This window comes from Bacillus rossius, assembly GCF_032445375.1.
Source record: "Bacillus rossius redtenbacheri isolate Brsri chromosome 9 unlocalized genomic scaffold, Brsri_v3 Brsri_v3_scf9_1, whole genome shotgun sequence".
Classification (NCBI taxonomy): Eukaryota; Metazoa; Arthropoda; class Insecta; order Phasmatodea; family Bacillidae; genus Bacillus; species Bacillus rossius.
The window spans coordinates 18870244-18894675 of NW_026962012.1; the positions used below are offsets into that span (position 1 = coordinate 18870244).

General features: G+C 40.0%; 1 protein-coding gene across 4 annotated transcripts; it reads right to left on the reverse strand.

Annotated features, from left to right (window-relative positions):
- Positions 1-356: 356 nt before the first annotated feature.
- On the reverse strand, positions 357-24211 carry LOC134542687 (glyoxylate reductase/hydroxypyruvate reductase). 4 transcript variants are annotated; one of them, XM_063387145.1, is made up of 6 exons: positions 23520-24211; positions 20074-20204; positions 14922-15111; positions 7916-8247; positions 5234-5359; positions 357-722 (listed from the first exon to the last, which is right to left on the reverse strand). In XM_063387145.1, the coding sequence occupies exons 1-6, from the start codon at positions 23711-23713 to the stop codon at positions 604-606; spliced, it is 1092 nt and encodes a 363-aa protein (XP_063243215.1). In that variant the 5' UTR covers positions 23714-24211; the 3' UTR covers positions 357-603. The 4 variants fall into 4 exon arrangements, with proteins under 4 accessions (XP_063243215.1, XP_063243214.1, XP_063243217.1 ...); XM_063387144.1 differs by having other exon boundaries at positions 20074-20207; positions 23520-24120; XM_063387147.1 differs by lacking the exon at positions 357-722 and adding an exon at positions 4621-4764 and having other exon boundaries at positions 23520-24125.
- Between the last annotated feature and the right edge of the window lie 221 nt (positions 24212-24432).

Below are 24432 nucleotides of genomic sequence, written 5' to 3' on the forward strand. Positions count from 1 at the left end.
TTAATTTATCATTTTGGGCTGGAATCTTTCATTTTCAAGTATTTTATTTTATTTTATAAGACCACACAAATAGCTCCAAAAATCTGCACTGTATTTAAGTAAATTATGTGAAATGTTATGTTTTGCTTTTTTTACACCACTTTTAATGTGATGCTTAAAAAAATGTAAAACAGTTTCTATTGACTACTGAAAATCTGAAAGAATGCCTATCTATATTCACAAAAAAAAAAAGGATAAAAAAAATTTTTTTTTTTACGAATTAAGTAATAAATTTAGAAACAACAACTGTAATTGTTTCCTTGGTTACGACAAGAACATAAATACTGGCACATCACTGCCATCCACATTGCTAAGACTTCTTCAGTGTCACCATAACCAACTTTATTGGCAGGGAAAGTTGAACAGTGTGACAGGACCTTCAACAAAGTTGTAAGGTGATGTTCTCAACGTTCAAAGTCAATATATATATGAACAAGTTAACCTCATCACATGCTTAGTGGCTGACAGCAGTATCGAGCAGGGTAGGACCTCACAACTCAGTCCTACACCGTGTTGTACAAGATGATACAAGGCTTGTGTGCACGGCAGCGCAGCACCGCTGGGTCAGAAGGCTGGCGCGGGCAGCGGCCGGCCCTCCACCGCGGCCAGTATGTTCCTGGCCGTGAGCACGGCCATGTCCGTGCGAGCCTGGTGCGTGGCGCTGCCTATGTGAGGCAGCAGCACTGCAACACCAGCACTACACCGTGCAACCACACTGCAACACGGCTGCAAATGCTGGAAGCCTACAACTCACGTAGTTCCGGTTCCCTGCCACGTTCGTGCAACTTCGGATTCCTCTCAAAAATTGAAATTAAAAAAATATTGAAGGTTTAGGTTAGGTCAGTCACAACATGCTTGTTTTCATTGGAAACTTTTGATTTAGCAGCTGAAGTGGCGTTAATACCAAAACGCAAAACTTCGGAAATCTTCGGAAATTCTTGCAGGGAACCAAAACTACGTGAGTTGTAGGCTTCCCTACAAATGCATGGTTAGAAACAATAAGTACAAGTTAACAAGTTTCTTAAGAGTCTTAAACATTACATTATCATATATTTAACAGAAAACTGTTACAGCTCATCACCTCCGGTTAGCTCAAAATTAGCTGATGAGTGAACATACGAATTGGTAGCAGGTCACGAAGTAATTCGGAGGCAGTGTTTGATGTATTACCTGTTGTTTTTTTTTATTCACGTAAAATCACAATATCACAGTTTTCCACACAACAGGACAAACAAAAAATAATTTAGATTCTCCTTACGAATTATATCCCATGGTTATCGTAACTCACGGTACGTTATCCGGATAAGTTCCGGGCAGCAACGGCTGGACAAAAACTTTTGTCGCCTCTCTGTGGGCTTTTCCGATGACTACTGTAAAAAAAAAAAGTTCTAATTTATAAAAATGTCCCGATAAAAAATGTTATTTATTAGGCGTCGCCTGAACCGTAGCCGTAAAATTATATTTTAATACAAGAATATTATTATCTTATTTGAGCCATCGCCCGACCACGACCTCTCGGCACGGTGCTCAAACAATGACTTCCCTTCGTGCGGGCAGTGTCCTGGGCTCGCTGACGTAATTCTCAGCCAATCACGGCGCATGGCAACAGAAACTTCCACGAAATTCTTACGTCCATTCCCACAACCTTAGCAATTTCTGTCTCTCTTTAACAATTCCATGACCGTGACTCAATGCCTAGCCTGTGGGACAATGCCTCTGTCGTGGAAATAACCAAGGAGAATCACTTCCCACACAAAAAAGCCAGCAAAAAAAAATACTTGAAAAATAAACTTACCTATGCATTATACAAACAAAAGCATCAAACCAGGTGAATTACGTTTACAATATATGACGTAGTCAGTTCAAAATTACTTCTAAAAGGGAAAACTTTAGATCACTTGATAACCTAACCTGAAATATGACAAAAATTTATAACAAATGATTATTACTTGATTGTCGTGGGGAAGGCTGTAATCTGGGTTGTTACAACACTGCTGTCCCCCTACATTATGTTTAATTTTTCTACTGGTCAGACGCCAGTTATTCTTTCTTCTTAGTTCCTCGTCCTTTCAAAAACTATATTTCGGTTGGCAAGAACCTTGGGCCAGGCTGGATGAATACATATGTTTCCATGAATCAAAGATGGGGGCTGCAAAAGTGGGCATTTTGCAGGGCTGTGACTGCAGTGATTGCTTTGAAAAGACGTAGTTACAAGCATGGGAAATAAATAGCAAATGGAAACTAATATTGTTGGGGAAATAGTTGCATTATAAAACCTGTAGTGAAAGACACGTGAAGCTTGCCTCTCCCCGTACCTTGCTAGTTACCCCTCGTGTTCTCACACCGAAGGTAGCGTGAGCAAGGAAAGCTAGGTAGGTTCATGAGGAATGTTTGAGCCACAGTATGACATGAAATGAAGCACACAGAATTCGACCCTAAACCAGAACACCCAAATTTTACACATAACAGTTACGACGAGGAAGATGAGAACAGTTCGCACTAGTGTTGGGCCGATTCCTAAAATATACCGATTCCGATTCCATTTTCGATTCTTAAATTAAAGGGTCGATTCTTCGAATCCGATTCCGATTCCTTAATTTTTATCTGACAATGTTCAACAGAGTAATATACTAAGAAAAAAAAAGGTTGTTTATGATTTTAAAAATGTAATTATGTTGTGTTTCATTTTCTGTGCAGAAATTAACATTATATACAGCTTATATAATGTTAAAAAGTATGTTCATTACCATCAAGTTACGCTACCTTGTATTTCTAGCACAATTTGGCCTTTTAACCTTGCATATAGTTAGACGAAACACGTGTTCAAACACTGCCAATAATCAAAGATGTCTAATGACTTAAATTGTAAATAATGTTATAACTTAACAAACGTTAGATACCTTACATTATCAACTCAATTAATTAATTGTAAAAAAAGAGGGTTTGTACGGTTAGGTTAAGAATTTTATTTTCAAGCACAACTAAATAATGATCCAAATAAAATGTCAATATAACCTCATTTATACATATTTCAAGGGACCATGGCGAAAAAAAATAAAAAAGGGAAATGTAAAAATAAAACTTTATTATATCATTATGATGGAAATGACAAACAAATATGCACCACACTAAAATAAAATGTCAGAGATGCTTACGTTTTAATATATTACCTAGAACTTAATTATCTCACTTGGTGAAAAGAATAAATCCATCCAGTCTTGCAGTTCCTCACAATCGTAAAGAGAAAATAAATTTTCGGTTCTTGAGTAAGAAAGTTCTGTGCAATTTTTAGCATCTCAAAATTTTCACATTTTATGGTGAGATTTTCTTACACAAAATATTTAAACTCTTCAAATAATCGCGTGTTAACATTTAATTCATTTCAGAAATTTATCGGAAACAATTCTGTTAAACTAACACAACTACTTTCAAAAGATTGTTTATGTTTGCCGTTTGGTAATAAAAATTTACGAACGTTTCCGCAGCAATGTTTGGAACTTCAGTCTTGCCAACTGCCTTTCCAAAATATGTCTAACGTAAAACGAGCATCGCTGAACACGGACAAGAACGCGGATTTAAAGCAATTTGGTTATGTTGCTTTTAAACTTATTTTAATATGGTTGCAATAATCCACTGTGAATTTGGGTAAAATTTCATTCAAAAATTATTTCATTTTAATTCTTTAAAGTTTAATGTGTAGAGATGTTCACGTTCACGTCACCAAAGATTTTGTTCATGGCCGTATGGTTTACCATGGCAGGTAGCACAAAAAAAAATTAGGTTGTTTACAATGGCAAATGTAGCTGCCATGATCAAATAGTTAACGTTTACATTATTTGCCGTTTACATTGACATAATTTTCTTTAAACATTTATGGTTTTGTCTAATTATTTTTGAAGGTTTGCTATTAAATGCAGTGCTGCTGCAACGTAATTTCCTAAAAATGCTTTCGCTTAAAGTGGGAAAGTAGATACTGCATTTGTACAGTAGGGAAAATGGCGGTGCAAGTAAATAAATACGTTAATCACCGTAATTCGTAAATCAGTTCCGTAAAAAAAGATTGTATTATGTAGTTTTAAAAATTATATTTGCATGCATTTTAATATTTTCTTACGTTGCGTAGATTATGTATTTTGCAAACTTAAAAACAATGCAGGAATCGGTCATGGTCGATTCCAAAACCATTGTATTCTGAATCCCACGATTCCAGTGGAATCGGTGGAACCGACCGATTCCGGAATCGGAATCGACCCATCACTAGTTCGCACTAAAGGTTAGTTCCGTAAGGTCACATGAAAACGCTGGCACTGATCACTTGGCGGTGAAATCTGCGTAAATTGAGACACTGAGCGGTGCGCACGTTTAGCCCAGTGCGGGCACTGTCCCAAGTCCAGCAGTTAAGCCCCGTTCACCGAGGACGGTCCACGTGGCGTGGCTCTTCGACTACAGCACGTCGGAGCCTTAACCACGAACGCGTTAAATACTGATCAAGAATTAGTTGAGCAGCTGATCTTTTACATCAAGCCGAATGAAGACCGACCACAGAGCTAAAGAAAAGGATTGAAGGAAAACTTACTACTGCAACTGAGGTCGGCGGCGGCCAGAAGGTGAAGACCCTGTGGCACGCTCTGCGCTAAGTGCACAACGACTCAGCCGGCCCTCACGGCACGGCACCGCACGAGCTCTTTTCTCGCGCCAAGACACGGTTCAGGCTACTTCCGTGAACTGAAGCGCACAGTGAATAAGAGTTATGGAATTATTGAAAAATCATGACCATATAAAAACAACTGAAAATACATCTGATAAACAATTAAGTTACATGGGGTGGATTGATACATAAAGCTTGTGCAGTGGAACATGGACAGTATCATTCATACTGTCAATAATAATGGAAAATTACAAGAATGCGACTTTAAAAAGCGTAAAGGTAAATTAGCATTGTTAAATTTTTTCTTCAAGTCAAAGAAGTATACCCAGGAATCATAGTTTCCTTTATTTTACAAAAACCCTCTTAAAATGAAAGACCTACACAAGCTATTATAACACATGCGTTATTGAATGCATGATAACAAAGAAAACAAAAATTGAATGACATCTTTAATAAAACCTATGAAAGCCACTTACTGTTGACAGGGGAGCTGTCTCACCGGTTTCCACTTTGCAATTAAAGACATGCATCTTGAAGGTAACTCACCGCAGTTGGGGAGCGAGCACAGGGGGTGCGAAGGGGGCAGAGGCTCCGGTGTGGTGACGTCCAGGCCAGCAGCCAGGATCACGCCCCCTTGCAGCGCTCGGAGCAGCGCTGCTTGGTCCACCACTCCTGCAAGCACAGCACACTACCTCTCCCCCTCCTTTCGTTTTATTACTAGGAGCTCATAATTACAAAACTGATTATTCCATTTGGTGTTGTCCTTTCAACTTTAACTTCCAAAGGTGGCTCGACCGCCTACAGATTTTCAGTGCTGGCGGTCGTGTGCCTTTCAACCCTTATGCCACTCTGATTTATTTGCGCTTATAATCACTACACCTACCAGTACGTACGGTATGAAGTGCCCCGTGCACACCTTCTTCGTGACACCCGCCAGCGATCTTTGGCACGGCCTGCAAGACATCGGCGTGGCGTCCCGGGCGCACGGCCGACGTTGCTCAGCCCCCACCCTCCCCCTTTTGAAGTGGCCCTCACCTTCATGCAGCGCCACGACACCTGTTGGTTTACTCCCCTTTCCCCTGTTACACCTTCTGTAGCCCCCATTGTTCCACACAGCCACTGTGCGCACTCTGTCGGCCACAGACGAAACTTCTTAACCCCGCCTCTGTGCTTATTTTCTCATCGTGTATGCCATCTCGAGGCCACTTCAAAAACTTATTTCAGGCCTTTTTAGGAACTAAGACTCTCTAACTACGCTCAACGCCTGCCCCATAAGGAGCAGTTGTATTGTGGATACCGCTACCGACGCATCTACCTTCTTGGTGTTTGCTTCCGAAGAACTGTGACAAAGTCCAATTATACAGGATGTAGTCTCGATTTTGGGCAATTTTTGTTCAAAATATATTGAGTTATAATGTAGTGATGTAGTTTTCTTGTGTTTATGTTTATCTTTGCCTGTTCTTGGGAATATTAACTTCAACATCTCTACCATGACATAGCGCTGCAAGTCCCCAGCCATCCATCAAGCGTGTGTCCCAGTTCTGGACTCTGGATCTATAATCCTCTCTTTCTGGGCTGCCTTTCCATCTTCATTTTCAAGACTTTCTGAGATATTTCTGCCCCCAGCGACTTGCAGGCTCTATAAACGGCCAGTCATAGAGCACAGCAGATAAGTGATAGCGATGTGAACAGTGTGTATATAATTTTCCTAACATGTCTCTTTAAACATCAGTGAAACTAAATTTTTGATTGAAACGATCCTCATGTAAATTTTGTTATTATTACTCTAAAAAATGCCAGAAAGAAAAAGAATAAGATTGTTAAAAAACAAACCAGGAAGATAAAAATACTTAAGTATTTTAATTAATATTGTTAGCTAGCCAGCCTTTCCAAAAAAAAAACAGACTTTTTGCATTTAGTGTTAACTTATTTTTAAGTATTGCCATTTATTGATCTCTCTCTAGACCTCTCGTACGGGATGACGGACCTATTTGTTTCGATCCTAGAATGAAAACTACTTTTATCAAGTTAAATTGTATTGTAAGAATAAACCTTTTGTTAGCCTAAGCAAGTATGTTCTCTGAGTTACAGTTTTTTCCCCAATGAAGTTAAGAAAACTCATTATAGTTTTTTATTAATTAATTTCTTATTAACATCTTTTATTTAATTTATTTGAATTATTAACCACCACGCGACAATATACTAAACATTTAGTAGAGACCCAATTGTTTAAAATTAAATTTGCAACAAGTAGTAATTTTATTCTCTACGATTCACCATTATCAAGATACTTTGGTGAGAAAGTCGTAGAAACAATTCGTAAAATGAAAGTCTATAATTTTCAGAAATCCATACTAAAGATAGGGAAGAAATAAAATCACATTTCAACTGTAATCATTACAAAATGTGTTATTTTATAAGTTTATCATGATAACAAAATGTTCATGTGTCAGTTAATAACAGAAGTACACAGTGACGCGTGATGCAGGGTGACAGCACAGTGGGCGGGCCCGCGGGGAAGGAGAGGGAGAGGGCGGACAGGGGGAGGGGGGGCAGCACAAACGCAGCTAAGAGCGCTTCCAGCTTCCAACACATTTTCCGTAAATTTCCTTTCAATTTTTTTTTACTTTTTTTTTTTCTTTTCATTTTAACAAAAATTTTCCACGGTTCCTCAAAAAGGGGTTGCAATAAAGAAGTGGCTGAAATAAATGGAGTTGTAACAACAGGGTTTTTCTGTATGTTTATTAGAAGATTCTAACTTTTTTGTATGACCTACTGCTCCAGTGAATTTTTGAAAAAATACTGCTCTATCATGAGTATTTGTGCATATAAATGATGTATTAATAGATTAAAAAACACTTGATAAATATCTATGCTTAACTACAAAATTTAGAAATAAGTTTAAAAAAATCAAAAACCATTTTTACACAACCTGGCTATAAAAACACATGTATTTTATTCCAAAACTTTCAATACCGAAAACTGAAAATTTAAGCAGGGCTATCAGTACAAGTTCGAAGGACTCAAATTATTCACTACATCACACTATTTTGATATTACAAGCCTCAATGTGCAATGTTGCTAGACAATCTGTTGGAGGGAACAAGAACTTTGCTGGCCACGACAACCTGTGGTTTGTTGTGCAAGTGCAGTAGGTTGGGGAACAGAGCTACAAACACCTCACAATAAACCTTCTTGCATCAAAACCCTAAAAGTGCGCCAACTCACCTCCTCTGCTCACGTTGATGAAGACGGCACTGCGCTTCATCTTGGAGAAGAGGGCGTCGTTGAACATCTCCCTGGTGTCCGGCGTGAGCGCACAAGTGACGATGACGAAGTCGCTCCTCTCCAGCAGGTCGCCCAGAGGGACCCGCGTCGCTCCCAGCTCTCCGGCCTCCGGCTTGTCGGAGCGGCCGGAGTACAGGAGCGCGGCGACCTTGAAGGGCCTGAGCCGCCGGGCCACCTCCTGGCCGATGCGACCGAACCCCACGATGCCCGCGGTGGAGGCCTTCAGGCCCGGTCCGCACATCCAGAACGGAGCCCACGCAGTCCACTTGCCTCTGCAACGAGAGCAACAGGTGCTGGCTGCAGACACACCACTCATGCATTCTTCATCAGCTTCTGGTTCCCACTTCATCATTCACTAGCTCAAATATGTTTGTTGGATTAGCACTACAAAGCATGTGAAAACACGGGTCAGAACACATTTTAACATTTCTAACTGGGTTTCAAATCTCAACAACAATAAAACTCATGGAAGTTGGGAAGTAATGGGCCATCATAGAATTCAGCTGATGATGTAATTCCAGGAAACCCGGGCAGCTGGGCTGGGATTCGGGATGTTCTGTAAACCGTGAGCCCGCTCTTGCTTCCTGGGGAACCGACTGTGGTAACAAACCCCAGAGGGCGGACGTGCTGCTGCAAACACAAAAACACTCACTGCATATCTTATAATTTATAACAGCAGGAAGAAATTTTTTTTTTGTAGAGCCAACCACAGAGATGTTATTAGTACCAGCAAAAACAATAATGACACCATCTTATAAAATGAACCTAAGCAACATCCTCTCATCTGTCAAGCCCCAAACTGTTAAACAAAAATAGCCTCTTATTTTTTGCTATAAATATGATACTTAAAGATGGTGGGGATCAGTCCATCTAGTACACATAACTTGCTAGAATGTGAAAAACTCATCCACATCTGAGCATGATGACATCTCGTCTGGCAGTGAATGCTGAGGAAGGATGCGACACTCATCCTCCGGAGCAATTTGCGGTAGCTTTAATGACAGTAGTTGTTCCCGCTTGCTTTTTTGACAAAGAATTTTTTGGATTTAAAACTGACACATGAATGCCATGATTTCATTTGAAAAATCATCTCTCTTCTTTATTTCTGGGCAGAAAGTTACTAGGAAAGTTCTTTTATCTTAAAGGTCTTCTAAAACCTCTGGATTACCTATGACTTCTTTCTTCTGTAGCTGACCAGGTACAATTCATGGAAGGGTACAAAATTTCTGGAGTCATCTGGCTTTTTATGTCTTCCAGTGATTGTTTCATAAAATATTTTCTTTTCATGTGTTGTTAGCAGGTCTCAATATGTCAGAGCCATCTGATCGTGCAAAGATGGAAGTACCCAGCCAAGGAAGAGATAGAAATATTTGATAAATGGATCATTCAAACACTGGATTATTTGTTCAACACTCACAAGATATTCTCCTAACCACCTATCGATTAATAGAAAGTTCAGTGTTTCCCAGTTTTCTAAAAGTCTTTCTACAACCATTAGCAATAACAACCAACAAGTCCGAGATGTATGAAGCTTTTTTTATGTACATACATGTTAAGAAATGTTTGAAATGTTGCCAATTGGCATTGTCGTTTACTGCTATTCTTTAAAAATCTTCACATCTCCTGGGAAGAGCCTTGCATGCTGTACTAGCACACAAGTGTAGTTCAGTCTGACAATCCCAGGACAAGCTTCTCTGAAACGACTACCAACAGAGTTTCATTGTGTTGCAGCCGTCTGACCTGAATACCCTGACTGCCTAGTGGAATGTTGGCCTTCTGAAAGCTTTCTACTATTCTTGCATACAAATGCTGCGCAGTTGCTCCTTTTTATATTCTTTCAGCATCACTGGGCTCCAACACTTGCACTAGTTTCCAAAATTGGCTGACGACTCTTGCTTAAATTTCATTGAAAAAGCAAGCAATGATATAAGATGTCTTCACACAGTTGATGTCTGTAGACTCATCTGTCAAAATTGAGAATCTTGAATCACAAATTTAATCTGCCAAAAATGTTTTTGTGGCTGTCTCCAATCACATGTTTTATAGTTGCAGTTGTTTTGGTGAGTTTCATTAGTATGGACTGTGCCATTGTGGAATCTGGTGAGCATCCCTTCAGCACTGCTCCCAGGGGATCCATTACAGTGACGTGGTCGTAAGTCAGCCCCACGGTGGGACAGCCACTTGACGTGGCGGGGGGTTTCGTGATCGGATAGATGTTAGAATTAATGGGGCACGGACCCGGTAGAGACTCAATCTGGGGTCATGTGAGGCGGCACTCGTAACATCCTTAAAACTGCCCAAAGCCCCCGGACTCGGTGCACTCAGCGTCGGGCAAACTTTAAGGGGATGGTTCACTCATCCAAATGTTAATTTCGCTGATACAGTATATTATGGTACAGGGTGTCGAACTCTACATCCCCCACTACTCGACTGGGTTGGCCGTAGGAAGCAGTCAGAGAGGAGGGACAAACGTGTGTTTAAAAGCCTGCCCCTTCCTCTGACCCCCTCCTTGTACTGGTGTTCCCCTCGCCCCTGGCATGCGCTCCTCAACTCGGAGGTCGAGCCGTGGGTGGGAGGTCGCTCTGTTTGACCTCCACGCACCGTCTCTTACAAACAACCTAACTCTTCCTAATGAATTTTATATAATTATTTATCAAAATGTAATAGAATTTACAGCATTATTTACTGTTAGTTTTTACTGTTATTTGTCGGCTATGTGTAAGGATTTTTGTTTTTGCAACTGAAAATTTTGAGGAAAGGCAATGGGAGAAATTATATGAATTCACAAATGATGTCAAGTAATTTTGAATACAATTTGAACATAATTGTAATATTTTTATTAAAACAGAAATCAGAAACACGTTTAGATGAAACAAGTTTGTTTTAATTTTTTCAGCGCAAAGTTAAAAATACATACAATCACAAACATCTAAATATTAATACGCATCTGTTTTCTTTAGAGTTAATTGAACATTTAAAAAAGTGCATCTTAATCTAATTTATTACTTGATGGTGAGTTACTTCGTTGTATTACTTTAGCATTAGTCAAAAATACGTTGTCCAGTGTCATTATAGCGACCAATAATTCAAAGTGTTGATGAACAAGCACTGTGCTGATAGCTAGGGGACTGGAGTTTACAAACAATTTAATGAAAAATATCTGGTCAGGGTAACGTTTCTAACAATACAATATGGATGTGAAAGCATTAACGCCAATTTTTGAGCCACGTGTTTAATAATTGAAAGAAGATGAATACGACAGATATTTTCTAGCAATGAAAGTATAAAAGGCTTATGTATATTTAAAATTAAATAACCAGCTTTCTGGAGCTGTAACTAATGTTATTTATTAATTTATCTGACAGTAGACCTTTAAAAGTAAGTGACACGAGTTATGCAGATGCCTACACTACTGAAAATAAAATACCGATCGTGTTACTTCTAACCAACTTATACACATTCATAAATGTAATTTAAAATATGGGATGCTAGTTTGGGTTGTGTAAAATGAAAAAAATTATTATAACAAAGGTTTTAAAACTAATATAATTACTAAGATGAATGATTTTTACATCAGAAGTTTTCAATTTTTCCTTACATAAATTAACACTATTACCTTATCAAATATAATGTACAATAATAAACTTTCTTATTATTTTAATTTTTTGAGCAATTTATGTATATGTGTACCTACATATGGTTACGAACACGAGAGACAAGACCACGATGCACGCCAGGTCTGGAGCAGGCCGGCGGCTACGCACGGCCACAGATGTCAAACGCTGTCATTGACGTACGGCATGCCACGTTTGCCTGGCCGGATTACAAGAGACCTCGCTACCCCCTCTACCCTCCACTCCCCGCGCACCTTGAGTGGCCTGGGAATTTGAGACCTACAGAGGCTGCAGCGTGGTCGGCCCAGAATGACACGACACGCCATAGCCACTCTCGTCGGTTCGAGAAGGGCACCACAGGTATTCAAGCAGCGACGAGTTCCGAGCGGGTTCCGCAATTTCCGCAAGTGAAGGGAAGTGCGACATCAGCGAAGAGGGTGAGAGACCCCCTCAGGTCTAAAAACAGTTGTGTAATGGCACAAGCCTAGTGAAAGCCCCTACAATGTTCAGATCCTGCTCACAGAGAAAAACTGACTAAAAGTTATTCTTCTGCTTAATTTTTGACCCGATAAACAAAGTGACGGAGTGTTCCCCCCCTCTCCTCTTTGCTGAACATCTCCGACACCTTTACTGAGCTAGAGAATGCAAAAATATTTTTATAATTTGATTTTAAATCTGGTTATTGGCAGGTGCTTATACAACATGAAGACCGCCCAAAAACAGCCTTCACTAAAGTAATGTGTTTAATTAGTAGGGACCCCAGAAAATGGTAAATAAAACTGGCTCATTTCGGTTAAAAAAAAATGACAAAAGCGGTGCAAAAAACCGGTGTAAAAATTAGCAAGCGGTGCAAAAAATCTGTGTAAAAATAAGCAATCAGTAGAGACCCCAAAAAATTGTGAAAAAATTATGCCATTGGCGGTGTAAAAAAACCTCATAGCCTTACTGCTTCCTTATTTGCCTGGCCAATTTTTGGGACATAAGTTTCTCTAAGTGTGTTGGCTGATGATGGCAAATTCCCTGCACCTAAAATGTATACATAACTTACACTATACTTATAAATAGGTAGCATTTATAAGGTTATCGCTGAAAATATTAATGGGCTAATATATTCAAAACAATTCTTAGCCAAACCTAACCTAACCTTTTCTAGATTAGGTACTGCTGGATTACAGAGTCAAACCATCAATCAATCAGTCAAAAATATATTGTGGTGTGCTCACCATTTCACAATGCAATCCATCCTATTTATATGTTTGTTAATCTGAGGTACTTGCATATTTATTTGAAGTAAAGGTAAGTTAATCGATAATATTGTAGGCCTACATATGCTTATGAACTTTTATTAGAGGGGGAAAACATTTATAAATAAATAAGGCTAACCCTCAACATGGGTGTTACACCATTCCCTCATAGCTGGATGATCAGCTTTTTCCAAAGGAATTTTAACTTACTGCATCATATTAACAAAATCAGAAAAAAAATTCTTGTTTTCTGCACTTTAAAGCTTGTTTGCTTTATTCACGCTGTCGCCTATCGAGATTTGTTTAGACACGGTAGAATACTTGACAAAATAATTGTCTTTTTTGTTTTGTTTTGTGTGTGTCATTTGCCACATGCTTTTTGCACGTGTCTTTGCGTGTACAATCAACCCGCACGTTGCAGAACTTGCACATCATAATTTTGTTCCGCTGATCAAAAATATAAAATCATCCGATTTTATCTTTCTTTCGCGATCAAACATTGTCGAAGTTTTCGGCATCTTAGCCACAAATTCAATTGTATCACAAAACTTACAAAATGTGGACGGTATTTGTAAATACTCATAGATATGTGCACGCAAAAATGACTGCCATCTTAGCTCGATGCGATTAAATTAGGTTAGAAAAATCGACACCAGTGCGCCTTGCGGCAGAAACGACCATTATTCAAAACACGAAAACTGTGGAGTCAATTTGTTATGTTGGTAGTGTGCACATATTGATTGTTGACAATTTTTACATTTTGTTTTCATTTGCGATGGCAATATTTACTGTTGGTAAACAGAGTAATAAAAATACGTGAATTTCAGTAACGTGTCAAAACGAAGATATCACGGCACTAATCTTTCAGTCTATGTTTATTTCACGCCTATGTTTATGATGGCGTAAATAAATAGAACTTACGACATAAGGACATTATTTTGTGAGAAAAAGCGTGAATTTCGCGCGAAAATTCGTGAATTTCGCGACTATGTCAAAATCAAAGGAAAGTCGCAAAATTTGTTTAAGGTATCAAATTTTCGTGTTATTTCGTGAATTTCGCGCTTCAAAATTTTTCGGGGTCTCTATTAATTAGCATTAAAAAAAAACTAAACATGTGACAAATAATTACTGGAACACTGTGAATGATTTGGAAAAATAAAAAAAGGACTGAGTAATAAAACAGATAAGTTTTAATTTACAATTACCCTACTTGATTCTGTTTATATTATTAAAAGTTAAGATCAAAAAGTACATAAAATTTTACGCATCATGTTTGTTGGAACTTTGAAGTGTAGTACTTATTGAATTTATACAGTCCTGAAAAAAGAAAATAAATAAATGAAGTATCATATCTCATTAGAGACGAATAGAGGTAAAGTGATGTGACTAGAGCGATAACAGAATGCACTGGCGACGAATAGTGCTACCAGCTCGCTACTGCAACCACCTGTGGGCGATCTAGGTCTGACCTCTCCGGGAGTCGAACCCGCGGCCTGTTTGGAAGACACGCACTACAAGTGAGTGTGGAGGTGAGAACCTTCTATGATAGAAACACATAAAAACTTGAATTATGTTTGAAGACAATAGTACAGAAATAAAAAGAAACAGGAAACTAAAGACACCAGAAAAACACAACAAAAATCAATCAAATTTGATAATATGTCATGACCTTCATTTCCACACTATTGCTACACATAATGTCAGTATCACATTAGTACTCCTACTTCTGACTGACCTTGATGGCTGTTCCTATATCTTGCTGGTAGGAACGATTGGACTAGCCAAGTTGCTGGTAAACGCTGCTTCGGTCCACATCGGAAAATAATCTAGACTCTACTGGAACGGTGGGCACATAGCGCAAAACCTTATCTTTATTCTCCTACAGGTAGGAGAGGTGGTGGTTGCAGTAGCACTATTCGTCGCCAGCGCATTCTGTTATCGCTCCGGGAACGTCACTTTACCTCTATTTGTCTCTAATGAGATATATTTAATTTATTTATGCTTTTTTTCAGGACTGTATAAACTCAATAAGTGCTACACATCAAAGTTGCAACAAACATGATGCATGGTCGGAGACCAGGTAGTTACTCGGTGATCTGGCGGTTGGCCTCGAAGAGCCGGCGCGACGTGGCGAGCAGCAGCGCCAGCGTGAGGTCCGCCACGGCGTCGGTGAGCACGTCGGGCGTGATGCCCAGCAGCACGCCGCGCTGCTTCAGCACCGGCACGTCCACGTGGTCGTGGCCCACGGACATGGTGCCCACCACCCGCAGGGACTCGCCTGCGCACACCGTGCCACAGCTGCCACACGTCACGTCTGGGTGTCAGGTGGCCACGTGGTGGTACCCCACGGACATGGTGCCCACCACCCGCAAGGACTCGCCTGCGCACACCGTGCCACAGCTGCCACACGTCACGTCTGGGTGTCAGGTGGCCACGTGGTGGTACCCCACGGACATGGTGCCCACCACCCGCAGGGACTCGCCTGCGCACACCGTGCCACAGCTGCCACACGTCACGTCTGGGTGTCAGGTGGCCACGTGGTGGTACCCCACGGACATGGTGCCCACCACCCGCAAGGACTCGCCTGCGCACACCGTGCCACAGCTGCCACACGTCACGTCTGGGTGTCAGGTGGCCACGTGGTGGTACCCCACGGACATGGTGCCCACCACCCGCAAGGACTCGCCTGCGCACACCGTGCCACAGCTGCCACACGTCACGTCTGGGTGTCAGGTGGCCACGTGGTGGTACCCCACGGACATGGTGCCCACCACCCGCAAGGACTCGCCTGCGCACACCGTGCCACAGCTGCCACACGTCACGTCTGGGTGTCAGGTGGCCACGTGGTGGTACCCCACGGACATGGTGCCCACCACCCGCAGGGACTCGCCTGCGCACACCGTGCCACAGCTGCCACACGTCACGTCTGGGTGTCAGGTGGCCACGTGGTGGTACCCCACGGACATGGTGCCCACCACCCGCAAGGACTCGCCTGCGCACACCGTGCCACAGCTGCCACACGTCACGTCTGGGTGTCAGGTGGCCACGTGGTGGTACCCCACGGACATGGTGCCCACCACCCGCAAGGACTCGCCTGCGCACACCGTGCCACAGCTGCCACACGTCACGTCTGGGTGTCAGGTGGCCACGTGGTGGTACCCCACGGACATGGTGCCCACCACCCGCAGGGACTCGCCTGCGCACACCGTGCCACAGCTGCCACACGTCACGTCTGGGTGTCAGGTGGCCACGTGGTGGTACCCCACGGACATGGTGCCCACCACCCGCAAGGACTCGCCTGCGCACACCGTGCCACAGCTGCCACACGTCACGTCTGGGTGTCAGGTGGCCACGTGGTGGTACCCCACGGACATGGTGCCCACCACCCGCAAGGACTCGCCTGCGCACACCGTGCCACAGCTGCCACACGTCACGTCTGGGTGTCAGGTGGCCACGTGGTGGTACCCCACGGACATGGTGCCCACCACCCGCAAGGACTCGCCTGCGCACACCGTGCCACAGCTGCCACACGTCACGTCTGGGTGTCAGGTGGCCACGTGGTGGTACCCCACGGGCATGGTGCCCACCACCCGCAAGGACTCGCCTGCGCACACCGTGCCACAGCTGCCACACGTCACGTCTGGGTGTCAGGTGGCCACGTGGTGGTACCCCACGGACATGGTGCCCACCACCCGCAAGGACTCGCCTGCGCACACCGTGCCACAGCTCCTCCGCATTTCTGCAATTTCGTCTCATCGATAGACGAGCTCATCAATAACGTGTTTCCAAACATCATCACTTACCACAAAAATAACAAATGGTTGAGTGAGAGAGCACTTTTGGCGGCTAAGAACAAAGTTTGTAATGACGTAAACTCGTAATTCAGATTCAAATCGTTGTAACTCCGCATTCATTCTAATCTATTGACTCTGTAACAAACAAAGACGACGCCACCAACTATCCAACTGAATTTTTTAACTCCTTGGATGTGCCTGGCTTACCACCGCACAATTTACAACTGAAGGTTGGCTCAGAAGTCATCATGCTTCAAAATTTAAACCAACCAAAATAATACAATGGAACATGTTTGGTGATAAGAAAACTGATACCTAATCAATGTGATTCACACAATGATACTCAAAAGAAAATTTAAAGTTGAGGAAGTTCTCATTCCGAGGATTTTGATAATCCCAATCGATATGCTCTTTGAATTTAAACTAATTCAATTTCGGATTCTTCTTGCATTCGCCATGACGATCAACAAATCAAAATGCCATTCCTTAAGTATTTGTGGTTTGAATCTAGAAAATGCATGTTTTTCTCATGGTCAATTGTGTGTGACATGTTCACGTATCTGCTAACCATCCCTTGCGCCTGATAACAAAACAAAAAATGTTGTATATCACAAGGTGCTTCACTGAAGAGAATCAACCCGAGTGCAACCCATGCAGCCAAATACATAGCTTCAATAAAGCAAATATCTTGCTCACACGTCATTGAAACACTTGATTTTTGAACTCTATTGAATTTATAGTATTCATTTTATTACGTTACTAAACTCCTAAATGAATTTTAGCTAAAAGTTAACACGACATTCATTAACTGTTAGGCAGTACGAAGTTCGCCGGATCAGCTAGTCACCTACATAAATGAAAAGAGCACTAGTTTGAATATATGGCCAAGCTACTTCAAATCATGCTATAATTTACTGGCACAGTGACTTAAAAACCACATAAATCAAACAGTGTTACTTCGAGGAGTGGGTGTACTGACTCTTCATTGGTCAGTATCTTATCAATCGTAAAATACGATAACAAATTTTGAACATTAAATACAGAAATGTTATCCCTGGTTTCTTTCTCACTTTTAATAAACTAATTTTGCAGCATGATGAAGTTAATTGTAAGTTTCAAAAGGTTTTCGAAAATAGGTATTGTTTTAGAAAAAAATCATCAAAATATATAGAATTTATGAACTATCAAATCCAGTCAGTTATATGATTAATTTTGAAAGAAATTACATCTTTAGTCCTTCCTTCAATTTATTTAAACAATGAATCCTTTTTTTTTTTGTTGTTGTTGGTGGATCAGAGAATCTTGATGTGTGCTTTGGAGATTTAATTATGGATACAATCTGATGTCTCACAGTCCTTCAGTCTCGGCTGCTGGGCGCCAGCGAAGGCACCAGGAACAATAGCAGTTGCACGTTGTGCGTCTCAGAGAAGCACGAATGGAGCCGTCTCCGGAGGGACAGACAAGACCCGAAAAGGAGCTGTAAGATCCAACACTGGAACCCTACTGCACAAACCAAACCCATCAAGTGGTAACAAGACGCATTTCCAAACAAATGCTGGTGACAAAAACATAAATCATAAATATGGAGTTTTTTTCAGGTAAATGGTTCTATGTACTGCTGTGGGGAATAAATAACCTACAGCTACCTCATTGGTGAGTGTGGAAGAAACAGACGTTGCAAAGAAAAGGCCGTGGCAAATCCCAAAATAATCACACTAAACCACTAAATGACCGGAACAACCACCGCCCGACTGCCTGGAGGTGGTTGAAGTTGCCACCAGAGCCACAAAGGGGAGGGACCTGTAAGAGTAGCTAATAAAAGGGGCGGTAGATGTCGTACGAAGACGCACGGGCGGTCCAAGCAGTTCTTACCAGGTCTGCCAAATGACAGAATTGTCAAGAAAGTTGGCTTAGTTATGAGCAGAGTGGTTATAAATCTGCTCGAAGAGTGTATGGTGTGCCTGAGCGAACTAAACAAGTACCCAAGGAAAGAGGTAGAAACTTAAGCAGGATACGCTCAGCGAACTTAGACTAAAGGGGGAGAAGATGCTAATGCCATACGAGCTATGCCAGTCAACCAGCCGGTGCCAAGAGCACTGTCCTTCTAATGCCATGTAACTGAACTCTGAACTTGATCACACACAACCGCCCCAGGTAAAATTAAATTAGGATGTTAGGAATACTTAGTTAAAGAACATTAAGTGAGAAAAATCCTAAAATTTATATTGTGCCCAAAAGTTGACTACACTGACACATGACCCAAGGATGTCACGGATGATAAACTGAGAGGTCATGGTGTGCCGGATGCGGAGAGGGCAGGACTTGAAGGTGTGGACTGGTGGAGCATTATCAGACTGTTTGACGTGTCACCAGTTCACAGACGTGAAGACTCACTGCAGAACAGACCAACAAGGCAGGACACCATGGTGTGAACCAACGTGAAAGCAGCGGTGCCACTCAATGCCCGGCACAAGCCACGGCCTGAGGACTGCCCAGTGCACACCCGATACAGACCAGGATTCACGCAAGGGACACACACACAAGACCTGACAACGCTGGATGAACAGCAGCAGCCATGTGAGTGCGGTGGAAAGGGAACTGCTATGAATACCCTCTCCTAAACCTACGCCAGGCACAATTGCACAGCGATGCAGTTCGCCGAAGGGACCCTGTTCGAACCCTGGCTGGACCAACTTCAGCCAGCCACCTCCGGAGAGGTCTGCCTCAAACAGGGCAATGACTTGTATTTTTCCTACATTGTTCAGCTAACGTAGAAGTGATGAAAATGTGAAGTGTGAAGCGGCTAGTGTAGGAGGGGGGGAAGGGATGTATAGAGGGTGGAAGATTCAGAGAGAGTGGAGAAGAATGGAAAGAGGACGAGGAGGGAGTGGAACAGGATGAGGGAAAGATACTGGATGTGAGAAGAGGAGAAGAGGAAAGGACACGAGGAAGAGGCTTCAGTAGGAAAGGGGGGGGGGACTCCTGCCACTGGGCATAAGCCCAATCACAAGTGCAACAATCAATCAATCAATCTATCAAAAAAAATCCAAATGCATTTCTCCGATAAGAAAGCATGTCTTAGATCTCAAGTTGGTACCTACATAAAATAGGAAGATTCTTCTGTTACACATTTTAATCTTGTTTGAAGATTAATTTAAAGGAAAACAATTGGAAATTGCTGTAACTCATATCATACAGTCGCTCTAAAATTTTCTCATTTTTAATGCTTTTCATTCTACAGTTTACCTGGACTTCACTGCTGTCCCCAATAAATAGTAGGTGTATCAGAATCCAGTGGGAATTCAAACGACTTGTCGCAGGACAATCAAGCCTAATTAGTACTACCTACTGAAAAATATCATTCAAAGATTAGCACAGTTTTTTAAACAGCACATTTGTACACTTGTGTTTGTTTGAAGAATGCTGGATGAAGCAGCGGTAGGTACCGGCACAGTCCAGCACCTCCTGGTCTATGCGGTCGGTCAGGAAGCAGTAGAGCGCGTCGCAGCCCCTCACGCCCCGGAGCAGGTCCTCGCGAGGCACGGGGCCGCTGCCCGTCCACATGGCCACCTCGAACCTGCTGGTACACACAGGCACACTCCGCAAACCTTCTACATCCTACACATGGACAGTAGTCTTCAAAAGAAGGAAAAAATCCTGATTTTTTTCCCCATATTTTTTTACATAATTAATTGTATCATTTCATTATCTAAGGGACAATTATTTTCTAATAGTATGAACATGAGAAATTTGATTCTCAAAATTTTGATTATGACGTACAATATAGGTGCTATATTTTCTAGTGTTGCAAGCAATAAAATCAGCTGGAAATATGACAGTAATATTAGGCATGTGTTGATATATTGTTTTTTTTTTTTTTCCTTTTTAGGTGATCAAAAATAAGTGTGTGTGTGTGTGTGTATATGTATATGTGTGTGTATATATATATATATATATATATATATATATATATATATATATATATATATACATACATACATACATACACACACACACACACACACACACACACACATATAGTAAGTTCAGTACAATATATATATTATTTCAGTACAATAAAGAAGATTTACACATGTTATTCCACAGTGTATGGTATTTTCTTAATGTAAAAGAGAAGTTAAGCGGCGAACATCTGCTAAATTTCAAACAATTCAGTTATCTGACTGTATGTCGTTTCAAATGTGAAAGTTTTAGTGACCAAGCATTGTTGTAAGTCATCGCAAAGGTGAGTTTTTAATGATTTTTCGTTATTTCCTAATATTGATGATTGATTTCTCTAATACTTCTGCCACTTTTAGTTATTTTCATAGCACACAGGTGTGTGTATGTATATGTATGTGTGTGTGTGTGTGTGTGTGTGTATATATATATATATATATACACACACACACACACACACACACAATTTAAGGAGTTAATATTTTTACAATTTATTTATTCTAAGGGGATATATATTTATTTGTTGATCAAATATTAATATTTAAAGATTCTGCAATATGTATTTTCTCCAGGTCTCCATATTTTTTTTAATCTCTCAGCCACCACCATGCAACTTCTGTCACACACGGTGAGCCCATGCCAGCGTGCCTCGTGTATTTGATCATGGCTAACTTAAACTAACAAACCATCCTTACTATTTTATAATATTTCTAATGTGGCTTGACATAACCCTAACCTACCATTCACATTATTTCACTGTATTTTTAATGTCACAAGTTTTTAAAGTCATTTTTAATAGGTAATACAACCTAATCAAAACTTATTCCAATGTCACACTATATTAAATATATCTAACTTAACCTTACTAGGTAATTATTAAAATACTGAAATATTGGTAAACTACTTGGAATATCACATCATCTCCTTATAAGATAATTCAAAAACATGCCAAAACACTTCAGGACTTTTATTCTACTTGTTCGCAAAGCCTTGCAACTGCAGTTTTACTTTTTTTTTTTTCAGTTAGGTTAGCAACATTAATAAAATTTATTAAATACTAACTGAAAAAGCAATATGTAGTTAATGTAGCTGACATAACCCACCCAAACATTGAGATGTTGTTACAGTGTTATAAATGTAGCTAGCCAAACCAACCATTGTAATTCTGAAGGAATCTCTTTATTCTAATAAAACAATAAACTATTTCAAATATTTTTTACATCCTAAAAAGTTTCCAATCAGTCTGTAAGAGGGCTTGTGATACTTCAAATAGTTTACCGTTTTAACAGTGGTTAGGTTAGGTTATGTTTATATAGTTCAAATAAATGTCATATCATGAGAATAGTTGGTTGGGTTAGATTATCACCATTCAAAATAGATCACCACACAAACCATGCATTATAGATGTATTCTGTTGGTTGGAAAGAAAGTAGGGGAAATGTATGACATCACGGAAATTAGCCAATGATTAAAAACTTGAATGGAGGAACGAAGAAAAATACAGTATGTAATGTAACAGCATCATGAAAATAAACGTGAATGATTTTATGAGTTTTGTAGCAATAGTAGCTGTCTTGGTACAAGTAGGAGTGAAGTAATAAGAGGAACGGAAAATCTTTATAAAATAAATAAAAATATATAAACAATAAGTATTTATTAGTTAGTAAGAAATATAGGTATTGAAAATGTGTGCTAAGGAGTGTAGAAGTTACGAGAAAAAAGAAAATTCGTGTTTATTTATATTGAATTAACATATATTACGGTACAGTGTAGAGAAAGAGTGTCTGGTAGTACGATTCCTGTTTTACATATTATATTAATTAAATGGTAAAAAAATTTGGAATACATTTAACACTTACACCAGTAACATTGATATAAATGATTACTGTCATAAATCCAAGAAAGGTGATTTTTTATGGTTTCTAAATGTTTTTGATTTGTAGCAGTGCTTTATGTGGATTTAGTTTCCTGTGTTTGGTGAGAGGTGTGTAGTGTGTTTTACTTGCGATGTTAGGTGAAATATTTTTTCTTTGGTTAGGCGACTCTTAAAATTTATTAACGTAAAATAGTCTTGTTTTCCTAAGGTAGGTTAGTTTCGCAACCTTTGGAGTAATAAAAACAAAGAGAAAGTTTTGGTAAGTGTAAATGTGTGTTTTTGTATGTGTACATTGCAATACGGTAGGGACTTTGATGAAGTTGTGAACCAGACGGTGCTGAAGTAATTACAACCTGCACATTCTCATGGTACGTACAAGCACAGGAATAGGGTATTTTGGACCGGACGGAAACCCCATGTTCCCGCACTTGTCCCGTAGAATGTAGGGGTGGTAATGACATCAGTGCCACTATGTTGAAGTCTTTAATATTGTTACGGTATCAAGTTGAAGACTATAGACTACTCCCAATACTTTAAAATAGTGTGGACAGTTGGTTTAGTTACGTTTACTACATTAAAAATACTTTGGTAGGTTAAGTTGGCTACATTTAAAATATTAATATAAAGAAAGGAATTGGATGTGCTTGTGATACAAAGCTGTATAATTATCAAAATTATATTTTATTTTGAAAATATGTATAAAAGTATGAGGAACACTGTTCCCGGGAGCCATTTTCTGTTTAACATATACAATTTTATTTTAACATAAAAGTTAAAACAAAGTAGGTGGTTGAATTTGTGTGTGTGTATGTGTGTGTGAGATGTGACTGTCCTACCATAACCAATAATTTGTATTTATTTTTTAATTTTTAAAATATGAATTATAAAACTTTTATACAAACACCATAAGCAATAAGGAACAATTACCAATTTTTTATGCTATATTACCAAAGAAGTTGCATACAGCCAAATTTCTAATTTTTTTTTACAGAAAAGCTCTCCTTCAAATTAGTTTGAAACACAGTTCAATAAATGTTTTAGCAATGTTACACTTACTTCTCTTTTAATAAAGCAATTGCCTTTTCTGGAACATCTGGTCGAGTGATGTACAATTTTAGTTTACTCATTTTATATAACGCGACAGCACACGAATGAGGTGACAAATGCAGTCTTGATTTCGTTGTATAAATATTGAGGATGGTTTTTGTGGTTTTTAAAACAAAGCAACTGATATAATTCAAAGAAAACATGTAGCTATATTTAAACACCCGTTCTCCGATAGTATCGACAGACGTGTGGTTATCAAGAGTACAAAGTCCCCTCTGAAAAAAACCACATATAACTACTCCAATAGAAGGCTATTATTATCAAATACATAAATACGTGATATCCATTAATTTATTACAAGTACATTTAGTCTTTTTGAAAGTTGAAATAAGTACGTAACATCTTCACCGTAGATTGAGGCAGGCTATATAAAAAAAAACACAAATTACGCTAAGCATATCACAGTAAAAATATTTTAGCTGTTTAATGCGTGTGTTTAAATAAAAATAAGTATTGAATAGTCGTTGGAATCATTTTAAAACTAAATTTATAATATAACTCAACCGCTCACAACAAATATTGGCCTACGTTTTCGTTGCAGCCATAAGCAAGTCTAGTACTCCGAATTCCACAGTAATAGAAAACAATGGGGAAGCCTAGGGGCGCGGATACACAGGACCCTGAACTACTTCAGGTGAACATGTTTAAGTAAACACGTTTACAAACGCGAATGTGTACGGTTACACTGTAGTTGCTGAAAAGTGTGTTTAGCTCTAATACCGATTGTCTACTGTCAACGAATGACTGTGTTGTTGATCTCTATTTTGTAATTGTATCCAGAAAACGCGTGATATTCTCACTTGTTTATACAGCATTATCAGCACAAATGGAATGTGTTTTATATTGCTCAATATTTTTTTTT